The sequence below is a fragment of the Cnephaeus nilssonii genome, assembly GCF_951640355.1.
Source record: "Cnephaeus nilssonii genome assembly, chromosome: 22".
Taxonomy (NCBI): Eukaryota; Metazoa; Chordata; class Mammalia; order Chiroptera; family Vespertilionidae; genus Cnephaeus; species Cnephaeus nilssonii.
In genome coordinates, this window is record NC_137093.1 from 22,395,177 (window position 1) to 22,419,472 (window position 24,296).

General features: G+C 49.0%; 2 protein-coding genes across 9 annotated transcripts in view; one reads left to right on the forward strand and one right to left on the reverse strand.

The window, feature by feature from the left end:
* Positions 1 to 12,116, forward strand: part of SART3 (spliceosome associated factor 3, U4/U6 recycling protein) — a 24,814-nt gene extending 12,698 nt beyond the window's left edge. For all 3 annotated transcript variants that reach the window (XM_079762282.1, XM_079762281.1, XM_079762283.1), the window contains 13 exons: positions 742 to 897; positions 1,579 to 1,717; positions 2,162 to 2,269; positions 2,858 to 2,935; positions 3,062 to 3,120; positions 4,326 to 4,435; positions 5,422 to 5,534; positions 6,323 to 6,399; positions 6,985 to 7,150; positions 8,675 to 9,126; positions 9,567 to 9,719; positions 10,539 to 10,729; positions 11,079 to 12,116. In XM_079762282.1, coding sequence (XP_079618408.1) covers positions 742 to 897; positions 1,579 to 1,717; positions 2,162 to 2,269; positions 2,858 to 2,935; positions 3,062 to 3,120; positions 4,326 to 4,435; positions 5,422 to 5,534; positions 6,323 to 6,399; positions 6,985 to 7,150; positions 8,675 to 9,126; positions 9,567 to 9,719; positions 10,539 to 10,729; positions 11,079 to 11,256 — 1,980 coding nt within the window. In that variant the 3' untranslated portion in view covers positions 11,257 to 12,116. The remainder of the gene's footprint in view (positions 1 to 741; positions 898 to 1,578; positions 1,718 to 2,161; positions 2,270 to 2,857; positions 2,936 to 3,061; positions 3,121 to 4,325; positions 4,436 to 5,421; positions 5,535 to 6,322; positions 6,400 to 6,984; positions 7,151 to 8,674; positions 9,127 to 9,566; positions 9,720 to 10,538; positions 10,730 to 11,078) is intronic.
* On the reverse strand, positions 9,801 to 20,508 carry FICD (FIC domain protein adenylyltransferase). Of its 6 annotated transcripts, XR_013813018.1 has the most exons (6): positions 20,433 to 20,508; positions 18,541 to 18,901; positions 13,804 to 15,227; positions 13,326 to 13,399; positions 12,139 to 12,243; positions 9,803 to 9,828 (listed from the first exon to the last, which is right to left on the reverse strand). XR_013813018.1 is itself a non-coding variant. In XM_079762284.1 (3 exons), exons 2-3 carry the CDS (start codon positions 18,839 to 18,841, stop codon positions 14,152 to 14,154), a joined length of 1,377 nt encoding a protein of 458 aa, XP_079618410.1. In that variant the 5' UTR covers positions 18,842 to 18,901; positions 20,433 to 20,508; the 3' UTR covers positions 12,270 to 14,151. The 6 variants fall into 6 exon arrangements, 2 of the variants coding, with proteins under 2 accessions (XP_079618410.1, XP_079618411.1); XR_013813017.1 differs by having other exon boundaries at positions 9,801 to 9,828; positions 13,326 to 15,227; XR_013813019.1 differs by lacking the exons at positions 9,803 to 9,828; positions 13,326 to 13,399.
* Between the last annotated feature and the right edge of the window lie 3,788 nt (positions 20,509 to 24,296).

Genomic DNA, 24,296 nt, shown 5'->3' on the forward strand with positions numbered 1-24,296 from the left:
GCTTTTTATATTTAGTCCAGCAGTTTTAGTTTTCAGTGGCACAATGTGTTTGGGTCACTAGTTTGTCATTATTACTAGGAACTGCAGCTCTAAGACAGCTTCTTTCTGTTTAGAACATGTGCTTCCTCTCTCTTTTACATGTAAATGATTTGTATGTAATTTATTTCACAAAGTCTCATTAATGACAGCCTCAGCCAGTTCAGTTTTGTTTTCACTATCAGCAGAGTGTGGCTGAAAAGAAAACAAGTCAAGTAAGAGGGTTTTGTTCAAAAAGATTTTTGATCGGGTCAGTGAACATTCAGCGTAGCCTCTTCCATCTTCTGCGTGTACCTGTGCTTGGCAGGAGCTGATATTTGGAATGAGAAACCTGAACTAGCACAAGGCACCGGGGTACTCCAGTGTGGTTGCTTTCTGTCCTCCACTCAGTAGGCCATGACAGTAACTTCTGTTTTGGAAGGATGGCTTGCATTGGTCATTGGCAAGAGTGTTTCTCTTTCATTCCGTTCCCGATTTAAATTCCCTGTAGTCCAGGGATGGATTTAGAAAAGGGTTTGAGGAGCTTTTGTAGCTAATGCAGTGACGGGGCACTTTTGTGGACCCTGATGTGCAGAGGTTCTGCGAGGGGTTTGGTGGTGGTTCTTGGAGTAGCCAGTCTCACCAGATTGAATGTGGAGATGTGTTGTGCTTCCTGACAGTGTCAAGCAGCTCGTTTCATCTTCTTTGCCGTTCTCCTTTGTCCAGTTGGAGGCAGAGGCTCCCCGGCTGGCCGAATATCAAGCATACATCGATTTTGAGATGAAAATCGGCGATCCTGCTCGCATTCAGTTGATCTTTGAGCGCGCCCTGGTTGAGAACTGCCTGGTTCCAGACTTATGGATCCGTTACAGTCAGTACCTAGTAAGATAACTATTCCGGTTTCATTTCACTTGTACCAATTTGGGGTCTGTCTAAAGAAAACCAGTAAGAGTGCTCGGAGTTAGTTGTATGCTGCTCATCTCTGCTGGTCCTCATTTTTCCTTCAGCCTCCTTTCTTTGTCAGCTCACTAGGGAAGTCCTCCTAGTGTTTTAGGATTACATAGTCTCACTATTGAAGACTTTATCACAGATTAAATTTTTTAAAAAAATTTTAACCTTTTATTATGGAAAAATGCAATCACATAAATGTAGACAGATTAGTAAACTGCAACCTTATGTACCCATCGCCAGCTTCAACAATGACCTAATGGCATTAATGTAGTTTCATCTGTATCCTTACCTACTTTTCCCATTCCGTGTTATTTTGTATTAAATCCAGAAATCACATTTCCTTGGCAAATACTTCACTATGTATGTATAACAGATTTGAATCAGGATCCAAACGAGATCCATACATTATGGTTGGACATTTAATCTGTAGATTGCCCTCTCCACCTCTCTTCTCTTTCACTCCCTTTGTGATTTCTTTGTTGAAGAAATCAGTCACAAGAGACATTTCTAAGGAAATTGCTTTTGTCATTTGGTGGTTCTGGAAATGTCTCGTGGATGGTGAACTTTTAACGGTAAATTTTTATCTCCTAACCCTGGAATTCTTTGTCACAGGACCGGCAGCTGAAAGTGAAGGACTTGGTTTTATCTGTACATAGTCGCGCTGTTAGAAACTGCCCCTGGACAGTTGCCCTGTGGAGTCGGTACCTCCTGGCCATGGAAAGACATGGAGTTGACCATCAAGTGATTTCTGGTGCGAATGTTTCTGTTGGAAGCCTTCAAAGCTTTTTGTCCCAAGTCAGAAGCTAGAGGAGGTCATTGAATCAGCATTCCCCAGGGTGTTCCTTTGGGAGAGTGGGTAGTAGTGACAAAAAGGGCTCTTAAGTGGGAGGTAAACTGGTTGTACTTTTGACTCCTTAGAGCTTTTTAACATGCTGATGTTTATTGTGATCTTCCTGGAGTCTTTTCTCCAAACGTACTTGACCTGGAACTCTTACTGCCTTTTCTAGAACACAGCGTGTGCCTTGCTGCAGTAGCTCTCCTTTGGAACATTTCTTTCTAGCGCATTGCATCTTATTATGATGTTGAATCATATAGTACTTTATAGTCAGTAAAGGTTTTTATAATAATCTTGATAACTATATATTAGTTTCTTTTTTTAATTGACCACAAATCCTCTCTTTTTCTTCACCTCCAGTGACCTTCGAGAAAGCTTTGAGTGCTGGCTTCATTCAGGCCACTGACTATGTGGAGATTTGGCAAGCATACCTTGACTACCTGAGGAGAAGGGTTGATTTCAAACAAGGTATTTAAGTTCATGTGCTTTATATCAGAACTGTTTTTTCTTAACATATCTTTTGGTGAGATGTTCTAGTTGCCCAAATACATTGTGATTGGGCAAATGTTATAGACCAGCCATTGGTAAACGCCCCCTCCCAAAGTTTTAGTGGTTTAAGTCTTTAACAAGTCATGCTGTGGATTGTAAAGGAAGGGAGTAATGGTCCTTATGTTTTATGCTGGCTCCTGCTAGCTTCTTCTGTCTCATTTTGTATTTTCCTCTTCTCTCCCTTCTATATGTCCGAAATAGTTCTCCAAGTAAGACTGCTGTGTTTCTAGTAAATCTTTAAACCTCTGCAGGACTCCCTTTCTTTCCCCTTTCCCCTCAAAAAGAATAGCAGCCAGAACCCCCGTCTAACTTGTTCTTGCTCGTGACCTTCAGCCATTCTGCTGTGCTGTGCTCTGCTCCAGTGTCTCTTGCCCACTGTGTGATGAGGGCGGGGGCTGGCAATTTCACTTCTGTCCCCAGCATGATGCCAGGTGCATAAACAGGCCCTTGGGAGTTTCAGTGTGCGATAAAAAGAAAGATGTGGTATGTGGTTTCTTTTGCTTCCAGACTCCAGTAAAGAGCTGGAAGAGTTGCGGTCCGCCTTCACTCGTGCTTTGGAGTATCTGAAACAGGAGGTGGAAGAACGTAAGTGTGGCCCCGACCCCCTGCTTTGTCCAATTGTATTTCTTGCTCTGGGTTGAGGTGCCTTTTCAGGCAAAGGCTCTTGGTCTCTAAATTACTTTCTAATTTTGATTAATTCTGTTTTTAAAGGTTTCAATGAGAGTGGGGATCCAAGCTGCATGATCATGCAGAACTGGGCCAGGATCGAGGTAAATGTTTTTTAACAAATCCGTCGGTTTCATCTACCTTTGAAGGGCCTTTGTCTACTAGTGTGGCTGAAGTTGAGTCAGAATCCCAGCTGATGGTCTAGGCCAGTGGTCGGCAAACTCATTAGTCAACAGAGCCAACAGTACAACGATTGAAATTTCTTTTGAGAGCCACATTTTTTAAGCTTAAACTTCTTCTAACGCCATTTCTTCAAAATAGACTCGCCCAGGCCGTGGTATTTTGTGGAAGAGCCACACTCAAGGGGCCAAAGAGCCGCATGTGGCTCGCGAGCCACAGTTTGCCGACCACGGGTCTAGGCTATTTAGGGACCTGTGCTATTTACCCAGCTTCGTGCACATTTGTTTATATCTTAGTGAAAACATTAGCTCCCAGGAAGAAGGTGTGCAGCAAAGTCTGAACGCCAGGCGTTCACTCATGTACTTCTCTCTCTTGCCCAGTGTCTCATTCATGAGAGTTATCAGGTGGGTACTGTTTGCCCAGGCACTTGACTGGGTGCTGGGGAAATGAGGTAGACATGGTTCCCTGCACTGGTAAGATTTAATCTAGTGTAGAAGACAGGCGATTTGACAAATAATCACAGGGTATCATGAGTTGACTGGTATTACTGGACCAAGGACCCCAAGTGGAGTAGGACACGGGACCTGCCCTTGATCATCAGCTCATAGAATTGTAAAATTCCAGTATTTTATTCTCTGAGGGAGTCAGGCCAAAGAAACACTCACCGGGTAGTTTCTGGGTGGGTGTTTGTGTTGTCATTTTCAAGATGAGGCAACTGAGGTTCAGAGAGATTAAGCAACTTGCCCAAGTCACTTAGTGAGTGGGGGAGCTGGCTTTTTCTTCTAGATCAGACTTTCTCTACACGGCCTCTCAGATTAACCCCTTATAGTTAAGTTTGATAAAAATAAAAAACAAGCGACTAGTCGGTACTGTTGTAGTGCCCACAGGCTCCCACTCTGTTCTCACCAAGAGGCCTAGGCAGACACCGAGGCTTGTCACTGCAGAAAGGCTGACGTGGTTGGCCTGGGCCTGTTACCATGGAGGGCGGCCTAGGGAATGCCAGGGACTTATGTCAGTGATAGTTAGGGGATGGCTTTTCAGGCATATCTGTCTGCAGTCTGTTTTGGAAGGGGTGTTGGTGTGATAAGGTTCAGGTGCTTTCCTAACTGGGCCTTGTAATGCATCTTAGGCTCGACTGTGTAATAATATGCAGAAAGCTCGGGAGCTCTGGGATAGCATCATGACCAAAGGAAACGCCAAGTATGCCAACATGTGGCTTGAGTATTACAGCCTGGAAAGGTAATGAACCGGGTGGGGTGGCGGTGCGTTGTCAGGAGTAACTGTATTCAGTCCCGGCTGACCTCGGCGGCACCGGCTGACCTCGGCTGGCTTGGGCTTGCTCTTTGCAGTGGGCCACCACCTGCCTTCATCTCTCTCTCTAGTGGGCCGGGCTAGAGAACCTAGCATAGTATTTTGTGTCTGTGCTATTACAGCTAGGTGTTTCTTTTAAATTTGGTGGGTTTTTTGATTGGTTGGTTTTGATTTTTGGACATGAATATTTTATTTGACTTTTTGGGGAGCTATTTATTTTTATTATATTTGCTTTGTATAAAAAGTGTAATATACTAAAAAGCACAGAAGAAAAAAACCCCCCAAATTGTTTACAATTACGGACCCAGTCGTAACCACCATTAGTTAATTGTTAGGGTATATTCTTCCGAGACTTTTCTGTTTAAAAAAGGAAAATGCAATTGTAGTGCACCTATTACAAAGCTCTAAAATGACTTTACATAAATAAGGCATGCCCAGTAATATTGATAACCTGGGGAAGACAAAGAATATGACCAGCTTTGTTCTTCAGTAGATCTTGAACACAGAAGTGAAAGTTTCCTATAATCCCACCCCCAGAGATGACACTATTAAAGCTTGTTGAATTTTCCTTTAGGTCAGAGGTTCTCAAACTTTGGTTTCAGAACCCATTGGCACTCTTAAAATTTGAGGAGCCCCCTCACCCCCCAGCTTTTGTTTATGTGAGTTATCTAGGACTCTAATATTTACATATTAGAAAGTGAAAATGGTGTTCCATGAAAAAACTAGATTAGCTTGCACCCCGGACACCAACAGTGTTTTCTTTGCTGCAACATTGTACTTGGTGGAGGAGCCCTCTGTGTGGAGGGGGCTGGAGCCAGAGCTGCTGGTCCTGTGGCTCTGCCTGTGAGAAGCTGCCCCTCCCTCGTGTGCCTTCTGCTTCTGTCCTGGTGGCAGCCTGTTTGCTTTCTGCCCAGGGCACACGGCGACACCCAGCACTGCAGGAAGGCTCTGCACCGGGCAGTCCAGTGCACCAGTGACTACCCAGAGCACGTCTGTGAAGTGCTGCTCACCATGGAGAGGACAGAAGGTGGGACCCTCAGCGCTGCTTCTGGCTTGGAGTCTGTTAGGATAGACTGTGTACGGCTGCCCCTTGAGTGGCGCTCTGTGACTTGACTGTCACGTGGTGCTCCCCATGAGATCGAATCCTCTGAGATCTCCAGATCCAAGGAGGACCCTGTGTTGTATAGCTCTAGCATGGGTTTTCCGAATTCTTTGTAGAGGGCCCGTCCTGTGCACCGTAGTGTCTTTAGCAGCATCCCTGGCCTCCCTGCCCCCAGTCGTGACAATAAACAATGACTCCAGATGATCCCTGGGGTCAGGATCACTCCAGGTGAGACCCTCTGCTCCAGCACGTTATGCACGCCAAAGGAGCACAGTCGCAAACGAGTGATGTGTGCATCACTTGCGAAGTTTGGAGCCTGTTTCCAGTAGGAAAATAGAGAATTTGTCCCTGGCAGTGGTCTGGATTTTGGGTGGGAATCCCTCAGAACGTGAAATGAAACATCCAAACAGCATTTATCATTTGAGATGCTCAACTGTCTTAATATAAATGTCTTACACCTTTTGCATTGGAATGTTTTCATAATCTTTGCCAGGGAGCACCCGTAATAGATCATATTCTGGTTTTCAAGTCTCTTCTGAAAGAGAAGGGACGTTTTAATCACACCTTGGACTATTGGAATTCTAAGACTTTTCAGTGAAATCACCTTAAAATGGGGAGCTGACTCTCGAAGGGGAGAGCTCTCCTGAGGGTGGGGAAATTAAGAAAAGCTTCCCAAACCCCAAAACTGAAAGTTTGCTTCTTTTTCTATCAAGGTACTTTAGAAGATTGGGATATAGCTGTTCAGAAAACGGAAACTCGATTAGCCCGTGTGAATGAGCAGAGAATTAAGGTAATGATGCTGTTTATATGAAGCCTTGGGACCCTCTGATCGCTGTTTTGACCGTGTTTGCGATGAATATTTTTGGTCAAAACCTTTGAGGTCTTTCTAAAACATGTCTTTTGCTTAGAAAGTATTTATTCTGACATATTTGAATCAATATTTACATCAGTCTTTTATTATTTTTTAGAACAGCTTTAAACTTTAGCCCAAGCAATAGATACTATTTTATATAGTAGGGGAATTTTGTCCCTAAAATTTACTAGAATAAAGGAAAAAATAATTAACAAGAGCCTCACTTAGTCTAGTGATTGGAATATGAACACCCCAAGTTAATTAGGACCCCAGTTTCTTAGATGATTTTCTTTCTCGTGGTGAATAAGTACTGGGCTGTTGTGAGACATACTGTGGGTTTGAGAGAGCGATCCCGAGAGGCCGGAAAAGCCCTGGCAGGGAAAGGTGTGAGCACGTTTTCCATGATCGCGTCCTGTCACTGGGTAACGAATTCCCACTCCCTGGCCCCTTTCGTCCATTCTCATCACAAGTCGGTAGAGTCATTGCTGTGTCCAGTGATGCACCACATGCCCCATTTTCCAGGCTGCAGAGAAGGAAGCCACCCTCGCCCAGCAAGAGGAGGAGAAGGCTGAGCACCGGAAGAAGGCCCGGGCTGAGAAGAAAGCGCAGAAAAAGAAAAAAGCCAGAGGCGCAGACAAGCGCAAAGCAGATGAGGATGACGAGAAAGAGTGGGGCGACGACGAAGAAGGTAAAGCTTTTCATAAACACTGTTTTGGAACATCTCAACTTTCCAGAGAAGTTGCAAAAAAACAGTACAAAGAACTTTTTTTCTTGAACCATTTGAGAACAGGTGCTGGCAAGACACCCCATCACCCTTCCTGTCTCTGCCTACCTCTGTGCCAGGTACTGCCCTGCAAGGGACCTGCGCTCCACTCCCTACACTGTGCCATTGCCTCCACTGCGGTGCCGTCCTCACTACTTGGGCTCCCGTACCCCAAGCTGTTCCTGTCCCTTGTTGACATCCCCTTCTTCCCGCCCAGGGTGCAGTGTCCCACCTGCAGACACCTGCCTTCTTGCCCCCACCTGTGGTTTTGAGTCGGTAGAGTTTTCAACCAGTGTTTCTGTCAGCCATGCGACTTCAGGAATGGGCAGGTGTGGGTCAGATTTATTTCCGCAAAGTCAGTCAAGGTAAAGAATTGTCTCTAGACATGAAGGAACTCTGTACATCTTCCTGGTACAAAGTTGTCAGCCAGAGGGAAATGGGAATGGAGCCACCTTTTGGGGCCTTCAGAAATGACCACGGCAGCTCATTGCCCCTCAGAGCTCCTGGGCTAGCAGGATAAGGCAAACGTGCCACGTGACTGGTGGTGTGTAATCAGCACTGTGGCAGGTGAGGTGTGAATTACGGTGGAAGTCAAGGCTTGAGTGGATCAGCTCCTACAGAGAGTTCATGAGAGTGATGTGTGCACCTTGGCATCGGGGGCGGAGTGAGTGACTGTTGAGAGGGAAAGAAGGGAAGCCAGAGCTGTTGTCAGCACGAGGCACAAAACAGCCTGGCATTCTCTGAGCAGCAGATGACTGGGTGTGTGCCCGGTGCATGCTGGGGGCTAGGTGCATGGGTGGTGAGGCTGCAGCAGCAGGCAGGCCAGCTGGCTGGGCCCCACTCAGGGATGCTCTTGGATACAGTGTGCAGGGTTAGACTTCATCAGGAAGCAGTGGGAACTCGGTGGAAGGGTCTGGAAGTGGGGGTCCAACGCCAAATGGGTTTCAGGGTTGTGCCTCTGGAGAAAGCGGGGAGATGGGTTGGAGTAGAATGTTCCTCTCTCTGAAGGACACAAGACAATAGTGGACGTAGTTAGGAACTGTAAACCCTTCGTAGAGCTTTCCAAAGCGTGGCCACGTGAAGCACACACTCAGAATCACCTAAGTGCTTGTTTAAACGCAGGTCCCCAAGCCTTGTCCTTGCTGACCTGAGCCTTATAGGAGAGGGGCCTTGGATTGCCAGCGGTACTTTTCAGACCCCGTGACTTTTAGAGAACTATGTGTACAGAGAGGACTTACTGTTTCTACTTGAGTTAGCCCCCTCGTCTGGATGTTATCAGAGTCCAGAAAGTGGTGGGACAAGCCTGTGGGCCAAGTCAGGGAGGAGCGGGTGTTGGTCACGTGCCGCTGCTGCAGCCTGGCTGTGTGCAGTGGGCAGAGCACGTACGGGGACCGGCTCAGTGAAGGCAGGAAAGGTCATTGTTGCGGCTTTTCTCCCGACAACCTGTAGAGCGGCCTCCCAAGCGCAGAAAGCTGGAGAACAGCGTTCCTGCAGCTGCAGAGGCACCAGACCTGGAAGCGGAAACGGGACTCTTTGGGAAAAGCGCATCTGCAGACGGCACCCCCCCCTCAAAGCAGGAGAGGGCCGCCGCCCTGAAGAGGGACGTGCCCAAGGTGCCCCACGACAGCAGCAAGGACAGCGTCACCGTCTTTGTCAGCAACCTGCCCTACAGCATGGAGGAGCCGGACGTGAAGCTGCGGCCGCTCTTCGAGGCCTGTGGGGAAGTGGCCGAGGTCCGCCCCATCTTCAGCAACCGGGGCGATTTCCGAGGCTACTGCTACGTGGAGTTCAAGGAGGAGAAGTCGGCCCTGCAGGCGCTGGAGCTGGACCGGAAGAATGTAGGCGGCAGGCCAATGTTTGTTTCCCCCTGTGTGGATAAGAGCAAAAATCCTGACTTCAAGGTATGTTTGTGGGAAAAGGAATGACTTTCATGCGGGGCTGCTATAGAGTGACTAAACATTGTTTTTGGTGCAGCAACTAATATTGCAAACATACATGGAATAGCTATACTCTGTTCTGAGCTGGTTAATTAAGGTCTGATTCATGGCTTGTCACTTGGAGCTTGCATTAGCTGATACATGATCATAAAACGAGGAATCATAATAATGGCGATGGTCCATCGAGTGCATAGGAGTGACAAGGGACTGTGCTAAATGTTTTATGTATCACTTTAGGGGATCCCCACCTGAACGCTGAGAATAGCTGAGGGAAGTGGTGACAAGCCCAGTTAGCAATTCCTAGCACCCAGGTCAGCTCTGGTCTGCCCGGCTGGGCCTGCTGAGGAGTGGCCAGTGTGCTGGGCCGGGCCTCTAATTGTTGGTTTCCCCGCCTTCCTTCCTAGGTGTTCAGGTACAGCACTGCCCTGGAGAAACACAAGCTGTTCATCTCGGGCCTCCCCTTTTCCTGCACTAAAGAGGAACTCGAAGAGATCTGTAAGGCTCATGGCACCGTGAAGGACATCAGGCTGGTTACCAACCGGGCTGGCAAACCAAAGGTCAGTGTCGGAGTGGACGGTCAGCACACAGCCTTCCAGGCTCGGGAGAAGCCAGTTCTGTGTCTGTGCAGAGATCACTGGGGTCTAGGGTGGGTTCCTAGTTTGTCTGCTGAGAAACAAATGACAGGTGAAGGATAGGTACATTAGGCTCTGCTTGCATTTGGAGTCAGATTAATTGCATCTAATTGCACTAAAATGCAAGGCATTAAAAAAACTAGCATGAGTTCACAGGGGAGCACAGTGCGGAGTCCAGACTGTGGGGCCTTGGGGTGAGGGGCTGCCCTCTGCAGTCTCCTTCCTGCCCGGACTCGGCCTCCAGCCATTTCCTCAGCTCCCTCCACCTCCTTCTGGTCTCTTGTTAAATCCTCTTTGCACCCCATTTTGAGTAGTGGACCCATGTTGTTTAACACGAGTTTGTATTACCTTTCTTCTCTGCCCCCCTCCCCTTATCCAGGTTAATCAAGAGTTAGAGTATGAAATAAGGAGGGCACGAAGGCACAGACATTAGGGCACACGTGGGCTGCTCCCCTTGTCCAGGCCACCTCAGCCGATAGGATAGCTGGATTTACACTGGTCCGCCGGTCTTTTTCTTTCTTTTGCTGGAGCACCTACAAGAGGTACTGACCTTACAAAGGTTACAGTCCGTTACAGAAGTGAAGAGGAAAGCGTAGGGCAGGGAATAAACCTGTAGACAAAGGATGGCAGTGGTGGGGGAGGTCACCTGTTGATGGGGTACCTGTCCTGACCTGACTCCCCAACCTCAGGGAGGAAGTTGCGTCCTGGCTCCGCAGCACCTGACCTGGCTCTGGCCTCTTTCAGGGCCTGGCCTATGTGGAATACGAAAATGAATCCCAGGCGTCACAGGCTGTCATGAAGATGGATGGCATGACTATCAAAGAGAATGTCATCAAAGTGGCCATCAGCAACCCCCCTCAGAGGAAAGTTCCAGAGAAGCCAGAAGCAAGGAAAGGACCAGGTGGCCCCACTGTACCCCGGCCGATATATGGAGCGTAAGTATGTGCATGCTAGCCAGTGCAGACTTTGTCCCGTCATACCACGGGGGATTGGTTTCCTCTTAGCACAGCACGTTAGGACAGCCAGCCAGGGTCTGCTGTCCACTGTAGTCCCCGGAGCAGGGTGTCCAGAGCATGTCCCCACAGCACAACCCTTCCTGGTGTTTGCCAATTACACTTGTGATTTAAGGTCACATTTTCTCAGAGTATTTTAAAGTCCTCTTTGCTAGTTGAATCCATGTGTTTAAACAAAGCCCGACAGCCAGATGCTGGCCAGGGTCACCTACAAATCAGCCAGGGGTCACAAATTACTCTGAAAGGGTACATTCAGTGTTTGCTCTTCCAGGCGGGGGAAGGGAAGGACCCAGCTTTCTCTGCTGCCTCGCGCCCTGCACCGCCCGAGCGCTACCGGAGCTCAGGCTGAGAACGGCCCTGCCTTGAAGCCAGCGGTCACCACCTCAGAGGCCACCGAGGCTCCCAAGATGTCCAATGCTGATTTTGCCAAGTTGCTTCTGAGAAAGTGAACAGGACTCAGAGAAGGGAGATGCCTTACTTCATGCTGGCCGGGAGGACCACCGTCACCCAGCTGTACCCGGGTACGGAAGGGCCCAGGGCAGCGCGGTTTCCCCTGGTGTAGACAGAAAGGGACCGGTGTCCGAGCAGAGAGGCTTTCCGTGTTCCCTCACATTGAGGGTGACAGGAGGAAAACGGTCACTCCATGGGCTGGGCACCAGGTATAGTTTGTAAGGTATTTTTTGTCTTTAAGAGAAACGGGAGTGAAACTTGGACACACCCTTTTGAGACACACTTGTCCAAATGTTTCAGTCAACTCAGGCCCCTTCTTATAAGACACTTCTCTTACACTCTGCATCGTCCATATGCCAGTCACTCTTTTAATTTTTAAAAGACAAAACGGCAAATGCTAGTAATTCACCAGAATGGCCTATTTTAGTAAAGGGGTGGGGATAGGGCAAGTCACCTAAAAAACATTTGATGGGATTTTTGTTTTAGGGGCTGTGCGTTTTATATTATGTATTTGTAAGTGACACGTCAACTCATTATGTTTCCTCAAAGCAAAATATGTGACCTTTGTTTTCTATAGGAACTCTGTGTGCCACCTGCTGTGGACCATCTTCTTTGCCTAGTGAATAGTGGACTGTGTTGTTGTTTGTCTAAATACTGAGTTTCAGCCCTTAGGTTTTGTTTAAATACCATGTCAGTGCAAACTCCAATTTTCCTCATTTAGCTTTGTTTATTAAACCGAAGTTCTCTTAAGAACCTCTTGCAGAATGGTACTCCGCTGTGCATTCAAATATGGGTGTGTTTTGAAATTCGTGTACCTGGCTTTACCTAACAGACGTGTAAGTAGAACTTTTAAATCAAAGTGACTATGGGATTTGACTTACAAATCTTTTCAGCTGTGATGTGTCTTCAGCTTTAAACTTCATAAAGAAGGGGGCTGAAGTCCTGACACAATCCCTCCTGCATCCTTCTGACAGATGGGACCATCTCTTGAAAAGGACAACAAAGTCGTCTCAGGCATTTATTTAATACAATAAAATACTTTATTAGAGTCAGTTATTTGTTAAAATAATATCCTTCACATAAAGCTAAAGTGCCAATTTCTGTAGTAAAAGCAAGCACTTCCATCAGGCTTCCTTGGTGAGCTTATAAAATCAAGACGATAGATTTAAGGTTAAGAAATACCTTAGGGCAGTGGTCGGCAAACTGCGGCTCTTTGGCCCCTTGAGTGTGGCTCTTCCACAAAATACCACGGCCTGGGCAAGTCTATTTTGAAGAAGTGGCGTTAGAAGTTTAAGTTTAAAAAATTTGGCTCTCCAAAGAAATGTCAATCGTCGTACTGTTGATATTTGGCTCTGTTGACTAATGAGTTTGCCGACCACTGCCTTAGGGCAGCATACAAGTATGAAAATATTTTTATAAAGGTCTGAGTAACTATCACTTGGGGCCATTTCATACATCTTTATACTTATTTTCTTTAATTTTCCAGAAAACCATTCTGAATGTGCTTGTTCAACAATTAAATAACTATAAACTAAACACTTGCTACATAAGAGCAGTGACCTCATTACTACCAGGATCTGAATTCTCAAATCAGGGACAACATTACGTTCTCACTGACATTCAAAGTGCAGCGCAGGGTTAGACATCACGGCTCTGCCCCTGGATGGGGAAGCAGAGGTTTCTGGCCATTCTCACTAAATAGCAGCAGTTGTAGTGGCACCTGGGCCGTATGATTGAGAGAGACGATTCTACTTCACAAAATGACAGCTTGCCCATATGACATAAAACATTTTATAAGTTAGGAAAGTAAGGCCATTCCAAGACAGTCTATTCTGCTTCCCCCAGGGGGATGCTGGACATACAGGGGCTGTGGGAGGTGGGGACAGGTGAGCAAGTGCCGTGGTCAAAGGGTATTTTGTGGTTTAGTGCAAACTGGTGCTCTAATTAATTCATTAAGATGCGTATTTGGTGTTGACATGGCATCTGATTTCTTTAACATCTACCAACAGAAGATGTTAAACTCAGAGTCGGGGGTGAGCACCGGCAGACTCGCCTGACTGCACAATACCTGGTTGGCAGCAGGATTCAGCTGTTTGGTGAAAGCCCAGGGAACTGTCAGACTAACTCATCTGGTCTGAGTTGCTGCAAATGAAGTGAGAGAAACATCAACAGAAAAACCAGGGTGGCCATTCCCCTACTAATTAGAAAAATAGTCTTAATATGGAAAAATAGCCTCTGACACTAGAGTTTGCAAACTGTGACTCTTCCCTGAAATAAGCAAGGTAAAACTAGAAATGTCAACACTCATTTCTTTCATTTTGTATCTCGGAAGTTTGCCCTGACAGAAAGAATTAGTCACACCACTAATCTTTGTAGGGAAGCAAACACCTCGACGAAAGCAAGCTTTCCATCATTTCTCAAAATGGGGATCAGGTTTTCCCGGGAGTGCTGACCAGGCAGTCACAGAGCCTTCCAGCCAGCCTCAGAGGAAGACCTGGCGGATTCGTCCTGTCTGTGGACCTCGCCCAGGGTTGGCCTCTCCTTACCTTAGTGCAAATTCTGCTCCAGAACTGGTCTGGTCATGCAAGGAGCACTGGTGCCCCAATGCCTGCTGGGACCACCACAGAATGGGCCCCCAGCACAGATGGCAGACACATTTACTGGCTCAAAAGAAGAAAATAAATAACTTGGCTGAATTATAAGTTATCTTAGAGACAAGGCTTAATAACTTAGTTATTTTCTTTTTTAACTAAAAAAAACCACATTTGGAGGTAAAGTTTAAGTTCCTTATCTGTTTCCTTTTGCTTTGGAGACGACAAGGTTTCTAGAAATGCGAAGTTTTGATTTTTTTTCCTCCCCCTTGGAAACCTGCCACCAAGGGAAGATGTAGAGGGTTAAGGTTTCACAGGTAGCGTCTCCTTGAACCCAGAGTGATTGGGTTTGGCCTCTGGCAGTGCCACTGGGTACTCTGTTGTGGCAAAGAGCAGGGTGTCCAGGGTGGTCTCTGTACACTTGGCAATGAAGCGAATGAATGGCCTCACGTCGCCTTCATTGGCAACTTCCAGTACGTGGTAGTACTCAGATCTCTGCTCCTTGCGGATGGTGATGGGTGGGTAGCCCGCCTGCATTAGGATGAGGTTCATCAGCAGGCGTGAGGTCCTTCCGTTGCCGTCAATGAAAGGGTGGATGTAAACGAGTTTATAATGGGCCAAGGCTGCAAACTCCACTGGGTGCAAATTCATAGCATCCTCGGAGTTGAGCCACTGTATGAACTCCTGCATCTGCTTTTCCACATCCTGAGGATGGGGAGGGATGTGGTGTCCCACAAGGACCTGTGTTGTCCGAAACCTGCCGGCTTCCACGGGATCCACATAACCCAGCACCCGCCTGTGGATCTCCAGTATGTCGCTGATGGTGACGGACCCCATGCGGGAAACCAACGTCGTGTTGATGTACTTCATCGCCGCGTGCATGCCAATGACCTCGTTCTGCTCCTCCAGGCTTTTCCCCGGCACAGCATAGCGGGTCTCCAGGATGTGCCTGATTTCCGAGAGGGTGAGGGTGTTGCCCTCGATGGCAACCGTGTGGTAGATGTGATGGTAGTACGTTTCCTCCATGATCCTCTGCAGCGCGGAGTTGCCCTTGGGGATGGACATGACCTTCCTCACTTTGTCGTCGATGATGCTGAAGTACCTCTGGTCGATCTCCTCCACCAGCGGCAGCGTCCGGTCCCGGTTGATCAGCGCTTTCTCGTGGTAGGGCGAGATGGTCAACGCTCTGGTGTACAAGTAATCTGCCTGGATGATGTCCTTTTCCTCTTCTGAGAAGATGCCAAACTCGGTGAGCGCATCCACCGAGTCTGGGTCCATGCTCAGGGCGTGCAGGAAGAGCTTGTGGGCCTTCTTCCGCTTGCCCTGGCGTTTCATTTCCAGGGCTTGGTGCAGAGCTGCTTTGGCTTCCAACCTGGCGGCTAGAAAAGAGCCAAAGGAGCATCAGCAGGGAGGGCAGGGCGTGGCCTAGGACACTCAGGTGACCTGTCAACTCTGCTGGGCCCCCGGGGAAGACATGGCCTTGGGGTTTGTTCTAGGCAGGCTGTTCATGCCCAGTTCCACACTGCATGTAATGGACCTGCAAGTATGGACGTGGTTGTTTTCCATTTGTCCCCAGAGCCATTCTCTGTACCCCAGGAGGTATCACCTGGCCCCCGGCCTTCCGACTGCCATATTGAGTGGCTGTGACCCATCACGGCCCTGCCTGCATCTTCTCCAGCTCTTGGCTGTTCTGGTGATCCTTCTGATGGTGCCTCCCCTGCCTCTAGGCCGGGCTGGGAGTAACTCCCCGCTGGTGCTGGCTCCCTTGGCCTCCCCATCCCTGGGCCCTTAACTTTAATTCCTTTAATCTTCAGCCACACCTGCTTGACATCTAGTCTTCCTTCCACCAGTCTCTCACTGCGCCCTCCCCACCCCCCCAGCCAGTATCAGCCACACACACTGGGACTGGGCTTCTTTTATTCCTTAAGTGCCCCAGGCTCTCCTACCCTCTGGTCTCTGCTGGAGCACTCTCCCCTCACAACTGTTCCACTGGGTCACTCCTGCTTACACTCGGTCTCAGCTTAGGTGCCCCCTCCTCCAGGGAGCCTTCCTGGTGTGCTCCTCCTGTGACCCCCCTTTTGCTCCCCCATCACCACACTGGTGGCGCTGTACCGGTCACCTGTCTGCCTGTACAGACTGGGAGGTCAGGGCTGACTTCTTCACTGTAATACCCGTGCCCTGCCCACAGGACATAGAAGACACTATATATCTAAGAAATGAAGAGAGGAATGTCAGTATCATGGGGGAGTGAGACGACTCCATTGTTTCTCCCTTAGAATGTACAAAAAGGCCACTGTAACTCAACAAAGGATCACCTCAACACGCAAATGCACCTAAAAGATCCAAGCACAGGAACGTCCGAGGATGGGAAGTAGGGGAGGTGGGACAGAGGAAGGACAGGGACAAGACGAAGTTCAGTGTCGAGTGTGGTAGACAGAGATGGAGAAGTGTGTGCAGCCTGCAGTGTACGGGGCAGGGCAGGTTCCCGCCAGGTGGAGGCGGCTGGGAAGTCTTAACACAGTGGTGCCCACAGCCTCTGCCAATGGCGGGGGAGGGGGGGGGGACCGAGCTGTGAGACGGCAAACTTGTCTCCCCTGCCCCAGACACCCCGGCAGAACCCGGGAAAGGAAGCTGGGAAACGAACGTCCGGCATGCCAACAATTTGGGGATGCTGCAAAAGTGCAGAGCGACAGTCATCTACACAGCGTGGCCAATGGAACTGGACTGAGAGCCCAGAAATAAGCCCACCCGTACAGGGCAGCCCCCCAAAATATACACACACAGCGTTGGTGATTCTATTACATTTTGCAAATGAAATGTATTTTAATAAACACTGCCTTTATAATTCAAAGTGCGTATACATAATTTGGGGACACCCTATATATACGGGTAACTAATTTTCGTAAAAGGAGCCAAAACATACACTGGAGAAAAGGAAAGTCTCTTCAATAAGTGACACTGGGAAGACTAGAAAGCCACATGCAAAAGAATGAAACGACTGCTCTCTGAGACCAAACACAAAAAGTAACTAAAGTGGATTAAAGACTTGAATAGAAGACCTGAAACAACAAAATACAGTCAAACCTCGGTTCTCGAATGGCTCTCATCTCAAACAATTCGGTTTCCAACCAAGTTGTTCACAGAAAAAGTCTTGGTTGTCGACCAAAACTTCAGTTTTCTACCTGACAACCCTTTCATGCCGACACCTCAGCAGGACAAAAAGCATCTCTTAAGCAACAAACAAAGGAGAGAATGCTTTTGTTGCTGGTGAAATGGACAATTAGCACAATTTCAAAACCTAAAAGAGGCCATCAACAGCGCTAATGTGTGCAAGTGCTCACAAAACAACAATCAGGCAATTGAATAGGTAGAAAAACCTGTTAACTGGGTAAATGAGAAGCAGCTGGTGATAGCATTTTGGAGGCAGTGGTTTAAAGCTAGTAGGGGGTGATTTAATAAATTTAAGAAAAGTATTTATAGATTAAACAGTCCATTAGATATGTACTGTATATAAGAAAGGTTAAAACGAAATCATTTGGGGATCTGGAACAGAGTAATTCAATTTACATTATTTCTAATGGGAAAAACGATTCGGTTTTCGAACAACTCGCTTCTCAAGCAGCCTTCTGGAACTAATTGAGTTCGAGAACGGAGGTTCCACTGTATACAAAAGAAAATATGAGCACTGAACGTATAGACCTTGATCTTAGGGGTTTTTGTGAACTTGACCCCAATGGTAAGGGAAGTAAAATCAAATAAAATGAATGGCACTGCATCAAACCAAAAAGCTGCACGGCAAAAGAAAACATCAAAACAAAAAGGCAGCCAGCGGAACGGGAGACGGTATTTACAAATCACACCTCCAATAAGGGGCTAACATGCAAACTATATAAAGAACTCACAAATTCAACAACAAAAAACACGATTAAAAAATGGGCGGAGGACCCGACTAGACATTTTTCCAAGGAAGACACAGCCAACAGATATCTGAAAAGATACTCAACATCACTAGTTATAAGGGAAACGCGAATCAAAACTACGAGATACCATCTCATACCTGCTACAATGGCTACCATATGACCCAGCAGTCCCTCTTCTGTGTATCTACCCCCAGAATGTGAAAACAACTTATTCATAAAACTACCTGTAGCCCTATGTTCACTGCAGCATTATTCACAATAGCCAAGACAGGGAAACAACCCGTGTCCTTTGACGGATGAATGGATAAAGATATGGTACACACACACAATGGAATACTACTTAACCATAAAAAAGATGAAATATTGCCATTTGCCACAGCATGGATGGATCTTGAGAGTATCACGCTAAGTGAAATGTCAGACGGGAAAGGACAAGAACTGTATAAATTCACTCATATGTGGGATATAAAGCAAAAAGCAACAAATAAAACAAAATGGTGGTTTCCAAAGGGGAAGGGGGGTGGTGGGAAGACGAAGAGGGTACATGGTGACAGAAAGAGACTAGACTTTGGGTGGGGCGCACACAACAGAATATACAGATGCCGTCTTATAAAGTCGTACACCTAAAGTTTATGTTATTAACCAATGTGTCTCCAATTTAAATATAATTTAAAAAGTGTGAACAACATAAATGATAACAGATCAATAAAATGTGGTACAATCCAAAAAACAAAAACCCAAGAGTTGAGGAGAGACGGCCGCTCTGTCTTACCTGGGGAGGACGCGGCCTTGACCACCAGCAGGGCCGCATCCTTGGCGGTGACGCTGAGCTCCGTGGATGGGCTGGTACACCTGCTGACGGCATGCTGGGCCCTGTCCCACTTGCCCCTGAGCAGGGAGAAGCCTTTGAGCAAGGCCAAACACTGCTCCTCCACGGCCCCCAGCGGCAGCAGCAGGGCCAGCAGGGACCCCAGCGCCATGCTCAGCAGCATCACCCACAGGAGGCGGCCCCAGATGGGGACCCATTTTGGTTCAGCCACGGCCATCACTGAAGCCATCGGCATGAGTGTCATCTGGACTCAGGGGTGCGCCCCTTGCACATACCCACAGTCGTCTGAGAGAGAGCGCCGGACCTGAAAGGAACCAAGAGTTGTAGGAGATGAGCCAGCGGAACCGATATGTTTAGGACATGTTTCTGTCTCCGCTAGGGCATGGAGACCCCACACTTCTTAACTCACTATGACCAGGGGGTGGGGGCAAGCCAGGAGTGGATATAAATGGGGGAGGGGCCAGCCTGCAAAGCAACGCTGCAGTTGCCCAGCATTTATTAAGCACTTGCTGTGTGCCAAGCACGAAGGACCTACACATACCCTCCTGCAGTCTACCACCGGAGCCGATGCTACGGTCACCCCCCCTCCAGATGAGGAAACAGGCTCAGAGAGGTGAAGTGTCTCTTGCCCCAAGTCACCCAGTGAGCAAGTGGCAGCCTTAGGGCTTGAATTCAGCACCCTGTGGCTCTAGAGTCTCCCCGCTTCATCACAAATGCTTTTGTGCTGAGCGTCTAGGAAAAAAAAAATACACACACATCCAAATTGGCTAAGACAGTTCTGAGGCCCATCTTTTTTGATAAGCACAACTGTTTGGTGGCCTGACTTATTGCCAAATGGCGGGCCACCTCTTCCCGCCCTTACCCTGGTATTAGCCACAACGCCAATCCCTCTCTCTGGCCTGCCTGCCTTTACTGGCTTGTCCCCCAGAGACGGTGGGGTCCCTGCCTAGAGTTTGGGCAGTCAAGCATCTCAAAAAGAACTAACTCAGGGGGAGGGTCAGAGCAAGTGACTCCTTGTCCTCTGTGCCAGGGGGCCTGTGGTTGGGGCTGGCGGTGGGAGGGGGGGGGCAAGGGATGCAAGCACCATTTTGCTAACAATAAGCATTTATTGGGCAACTATGGTGTGCTGAGCATTGAGCTGAGCGCAAGCCATGCATTATGCCACAACCCTCGGTCCCTGAAGGAGGAAAGCTAGCCAGCTCCATTTTACAGAGGGAGGAAACAAGACGCAGGCAGGGTAGGCCATCCCCAGAAGGCCCCCAGGGAATAAAATCGAGGCACTGGGAACGAAGCCCAGGTGCGTCCGGGCGCAGGTGCCCGAGTCTTCCCCTCCCCCGTATCCACCACCAGGGCCTGTGCACCCGCTCCGGGCTGCTCCTGGTGCTAGGCCTCCCCGAACCTGAAGGGGTTCATGAGGTTTCTGATTGCTTCGGGCTGCGAGTCTAACGGAGGAACCTGGCTCGTTATAACGGGACATCAGAAATGGCTTGGTACGCGCTCTAATGGGGGGTACGGAGACGGTGTGGGTCCCTGCTTCGTCCGGGTGGTCTGCGCCCGCTCCCCGAGCGACGGGCTCCTCGGCGGGGCTGGAGTTCGCCGGGGACCCGGGGGTGCGCCAGGAGGTAGCAGTGCGCTCCCGGGGGCGCGAATGCCTCACCCCCGACTACGCCAGGAAGGGAGACACCGAGGCCCAGAGAGGGAAGTAGACTGGACTAAGGTCATTCTGGGGAGCCGCCCCTTTCCGAACCGCCCTCCTCCTCCCCCCGGGACCTCGGCCCTGCCGCACCCTTCCCGGCTCCATCCTCCCAAGGCCCTCGGGCTCGCCCCCTACTCACCCGCGCACCTCCGCCAGGCACAGCCGCCGCCTCCTTCCCGGCGTTCTGCGGCTCCGCGGCGCGAACTCGCAGGACCTCCTCCGCCGCCGGCCTTCTGACCCCGCCCTCTCTGGCTCGCCATTGGTCGGCTCATCACTCTCCTCACCGCGGGTTGGCTCCCCTCACTGGTCCGCCCCTCGCACTTCCGGGTTCTCGCGTTGACGTCGGCTTCCCGGGAAAGACTCGCCGTGGGCTACTCCCATTGGCTGGCTTCTGCGGGGCTCTCGTGCCCGCCGCAGCCAATAAGCAACAGGAGAGGCGGGACCTGGGAGACGGCGCGAGTAGCGGGTGCGGATTTGGGCAGGTTAGGTGCAAGCGCGGCAGCGCGGGAACTCGCGATCCCGCCCGCGTCTCCCCTGGCCTCAGTTTCCTGGCGGAGGTTCGCGGTGAGTAGGGGGCGATGACTTGCACCTCTCCACCCTGCTAATCTGACTCCACAGCCCAGTTCTTATCCTCCACCTTGTGCTACCAGGATTACCTTCCCCCCTTTCTCTCACCCTCTCTCCTTTCCTCCCCGACTTTTAAATTTGGATCCTCCAGAGAAGGGCCTGGCTGCTTGTTTTGCTTCCTAGAGAGACAGAGGATTTTTTCCTCCATGCAGAAGCTGAAACCTCCATCTTAACTCACAAATATTGAAACATTCAGGACCTGCCCAGTAATTCTAAGCCTTAAGATGTTATGTCAGCCCGGCTGGTGTGGCTCAGTGGTCCAGAGCCGGCCCATGAACCAGGAGATCACGGTTCAATTCTGGTCAAGGGCACATGCCCAGGTTACCGGCTCGATCCCCAGTAAGGGGCGTGCAGGAGGCAGCCTATCAATGATTCTCTCTCATCATGGATGTTTCTGTCTCCCTCTCCCTTCCTATCTGAAATCAATAGAAATCTATTTTTAAAAAAAGATGTTATGTCAACCGATGGTCGTTGATGTCAATTCAAGGCTAACAGGAGTCTCCCGTTTGGGCCGTGGTGAAGTGAGAGACTATGCAGTGAGAACAGCCCCGCGGTGACACAGCACAGCTGTGGGACAGCAGGCTGTGAGGTGGCCTAATAGAGGCGCCCCAGTTTGGCATCGCAGCCCCCATGTGACAGCACTTCTCTCTGGTGAGCTAGCTTTGGTGCTACAGCTCAGCTCTGGCCGTCAAGATCTGACCTCCTCGACAACACACATTCCCTTCGGGGAGCCACTCCCAGGGAGTGAGGGGTTGTGGGTGCCACCTTTGGAGTCACACAGCCCTCAGTTCAGACCCCACGTTTACAACACTTGCAAACTGAGTACATTCAGCGATTTGACCTCGCCGATCCCGGTTTGCTTTTTGCAAGATTGGGACAATGTGCTGGCAGTACAGCCTCTGGGGTCTTGTGTGAGGGCGAAGTGACGAGTGTCTGCTATTGCAGTTGTTTCCCAGAGGAGGGCCTACTTCGTAAGCAGCTAAAGGACGGGAAGTGGTTGGCGGAGTGGAAAGCAGTGAGGCCCTGGGGTCAGACAGATGTGTGTTCACATGCAGGGCCCAGTACTTCCTATTGGTGTGACCTTGAGCAGGTCACTTATCCTCACTAAACGGGGTAGTATGGGGCTTGTGGACCTATGTCCCCGCCTCCGAGGCAGAAGGTGATCGAATCACCTACTTTTATTATTTTTTTAAAATATAGTTTTATTGGTTTCAGAGAGGAAGGGAGAGGGAGAGAGATAGAAACATCAATGATGAGAGAGAATCACTGATCAGCTGCCTCCTGCACGCCCCCACAACCCGGTATGTGCCCTTAACTGGATTTGAACCCGGGACCCTTCAGTCCTCAAGCTGACGCTCTATCCGTTGAGCCAGACCAGCTAGGGGGGCAATCATCTACTTTTAGAGGTACCATCCTTTCTTCACCCCTTCTTGGGATGCCAGTGCAAACTCTTTAATGAGTTTAGGCAGGCCATGGTAACAAATCCAGAAGCTATGTCAGAACCATTGGTGAGCCAACAGGGGAAGGTGGGGAGTGTGGAGAATGAGAAAACACCTGTCTTGTTCAAAGTGGGCAGCAGCTTCTCAGCTCTAGCCCACATTTGTTATGCTAGGGTGCAGTCCAGCAATTGGCAGATTTTCCCTTTTTTTTTTCTTCAAAAGATGTGTCAGACCTAGATTTTTCAGCAAAATCTCCAGATTTTTAAACAGTTGGCATGTTTACTTGCCGGCTACAGAGAGCTGCCAGATCCCTGCGTAAAGGCTTTTGAAATGGGCGGGAAGCCAGCCCATGAGTCTGCTTACCTGAATGTGTCTCTGTAAGAATTTAGAGAAAGCTGGCAATAGAAAAGCCATGTTATGAGCCTCAAAGACACTGAAGTCATTAAGGTCCCTGAAAATAAATATGAGAAAAATAAAATGAAATAAAACGGACAGGAAATGATGGCAGCGAACACAAGAAGCAACTCCACAAAAGATTGCACCACTGTCTTTGGACACCAGGGGGCAGTAACTCACCTGGCATCCCTTCCCCGGTTCAATCCCCATTGTCAGGAGAGCGCACACTCAATTTTCTTTCTGGACTTTTGTCTGCATTCAGTTGTGTTAAATTGCACAAAATATGGTCCCTGAAGCGATATTGAAACACTGTTTTTCTCCGTCTTAAGTATTCTGTGTTGGGTGGAAATTGCCTCCCCGTGGCCCACAGAGGAGGTTTCTAAAAAGCTTACCTTGACGATTGACAAAGAACCTGGAAAGTGGCTGTACGGGAAATGTGTCCATTACGCAAAACCAGACAAAACCAAAATAACCCTTCGGCGTCTTTAAGAAACAGCTCTCAAGCACTTCTTGCTGGCAGAGGCAGATCCAATGGCTTAGAAAACACAAAACCCCCCAACTTGAGGCTGGACTGCACCGGAACGGCTGCCGAGGCTGCGGAATGACGCGACTTCATTTAAAGGAGATACACCACCCTGGTTCTCCCTCCCTTCACCCCCAGGCTCCTCTGTTTCCCAGCCTGCTCGGATTCCCCCCCCCCCCCCCCCGCCCCAACCTAAGGATGCTGCAGAAGAGGCAACTCTAGCAGCCCTCCTCCCTGACCTATTAGGGATACCCAGTGAGGTCAGGCCCAGTTTTTGAGGCACCTCCAAGAGACAGACTTTTGGGGACCCTAAGTCTGCCTGGGTTTAAATCCTAACTCTGCCGTGGAGTAACAGGCTGATCTGAGCAAGCTACTTAACTCTTCCGAGTCTCAGTTTCTTCATCTGTAATGCAGAGATAATAATAGCAGCAGACTTCTGGCCCAGTGTTCACATTCCCTTAATCTAATTAAGGGAAGGGGAAGATTCCCCCCCTGGCACTTCCAGCTGCATACTGCTCTGCTATTTATACTAATAGCTCTTTCTTGGGTGTTAAGATTAAGATGAGAAATAGAAAGCATGAGCCACTTGGTCATTTAAATCCCTATTCTCGATTCTGAAATTCGGTATAAAGGACCATCTTTCCCAAGCTCCCTTGCAGCTGGATGCAGCCCTGTCCGTAAGTTATGGCCATTAAGAGGCAAAGGGAGTGGTGTCTAAAACTCCTGGGAAGCACCTTCTTTTTCCTACTTCCTGGAAGGTGGGCGTGATGACCAGATCTGGAGCACCCATTTGGAACCTCGAGGAGGAAGACTTGTATTGAGGTGGCAAAGAAACAAGCTTGAAGGAGCCTGGCCCCTGAACTCCTTAACTGCAGCTTTTGATTCGGTGACAGAGAAATAGACTACCATCTTGTGTAAGCCATCTTTAAATGCCAAGTTTTCTTCTCAGAGCAGAATTAATTCCGATAGGCTCATTGTGTGACCTTGGGCAGATTTTCTTCATCTCTCTGAGCCTCAG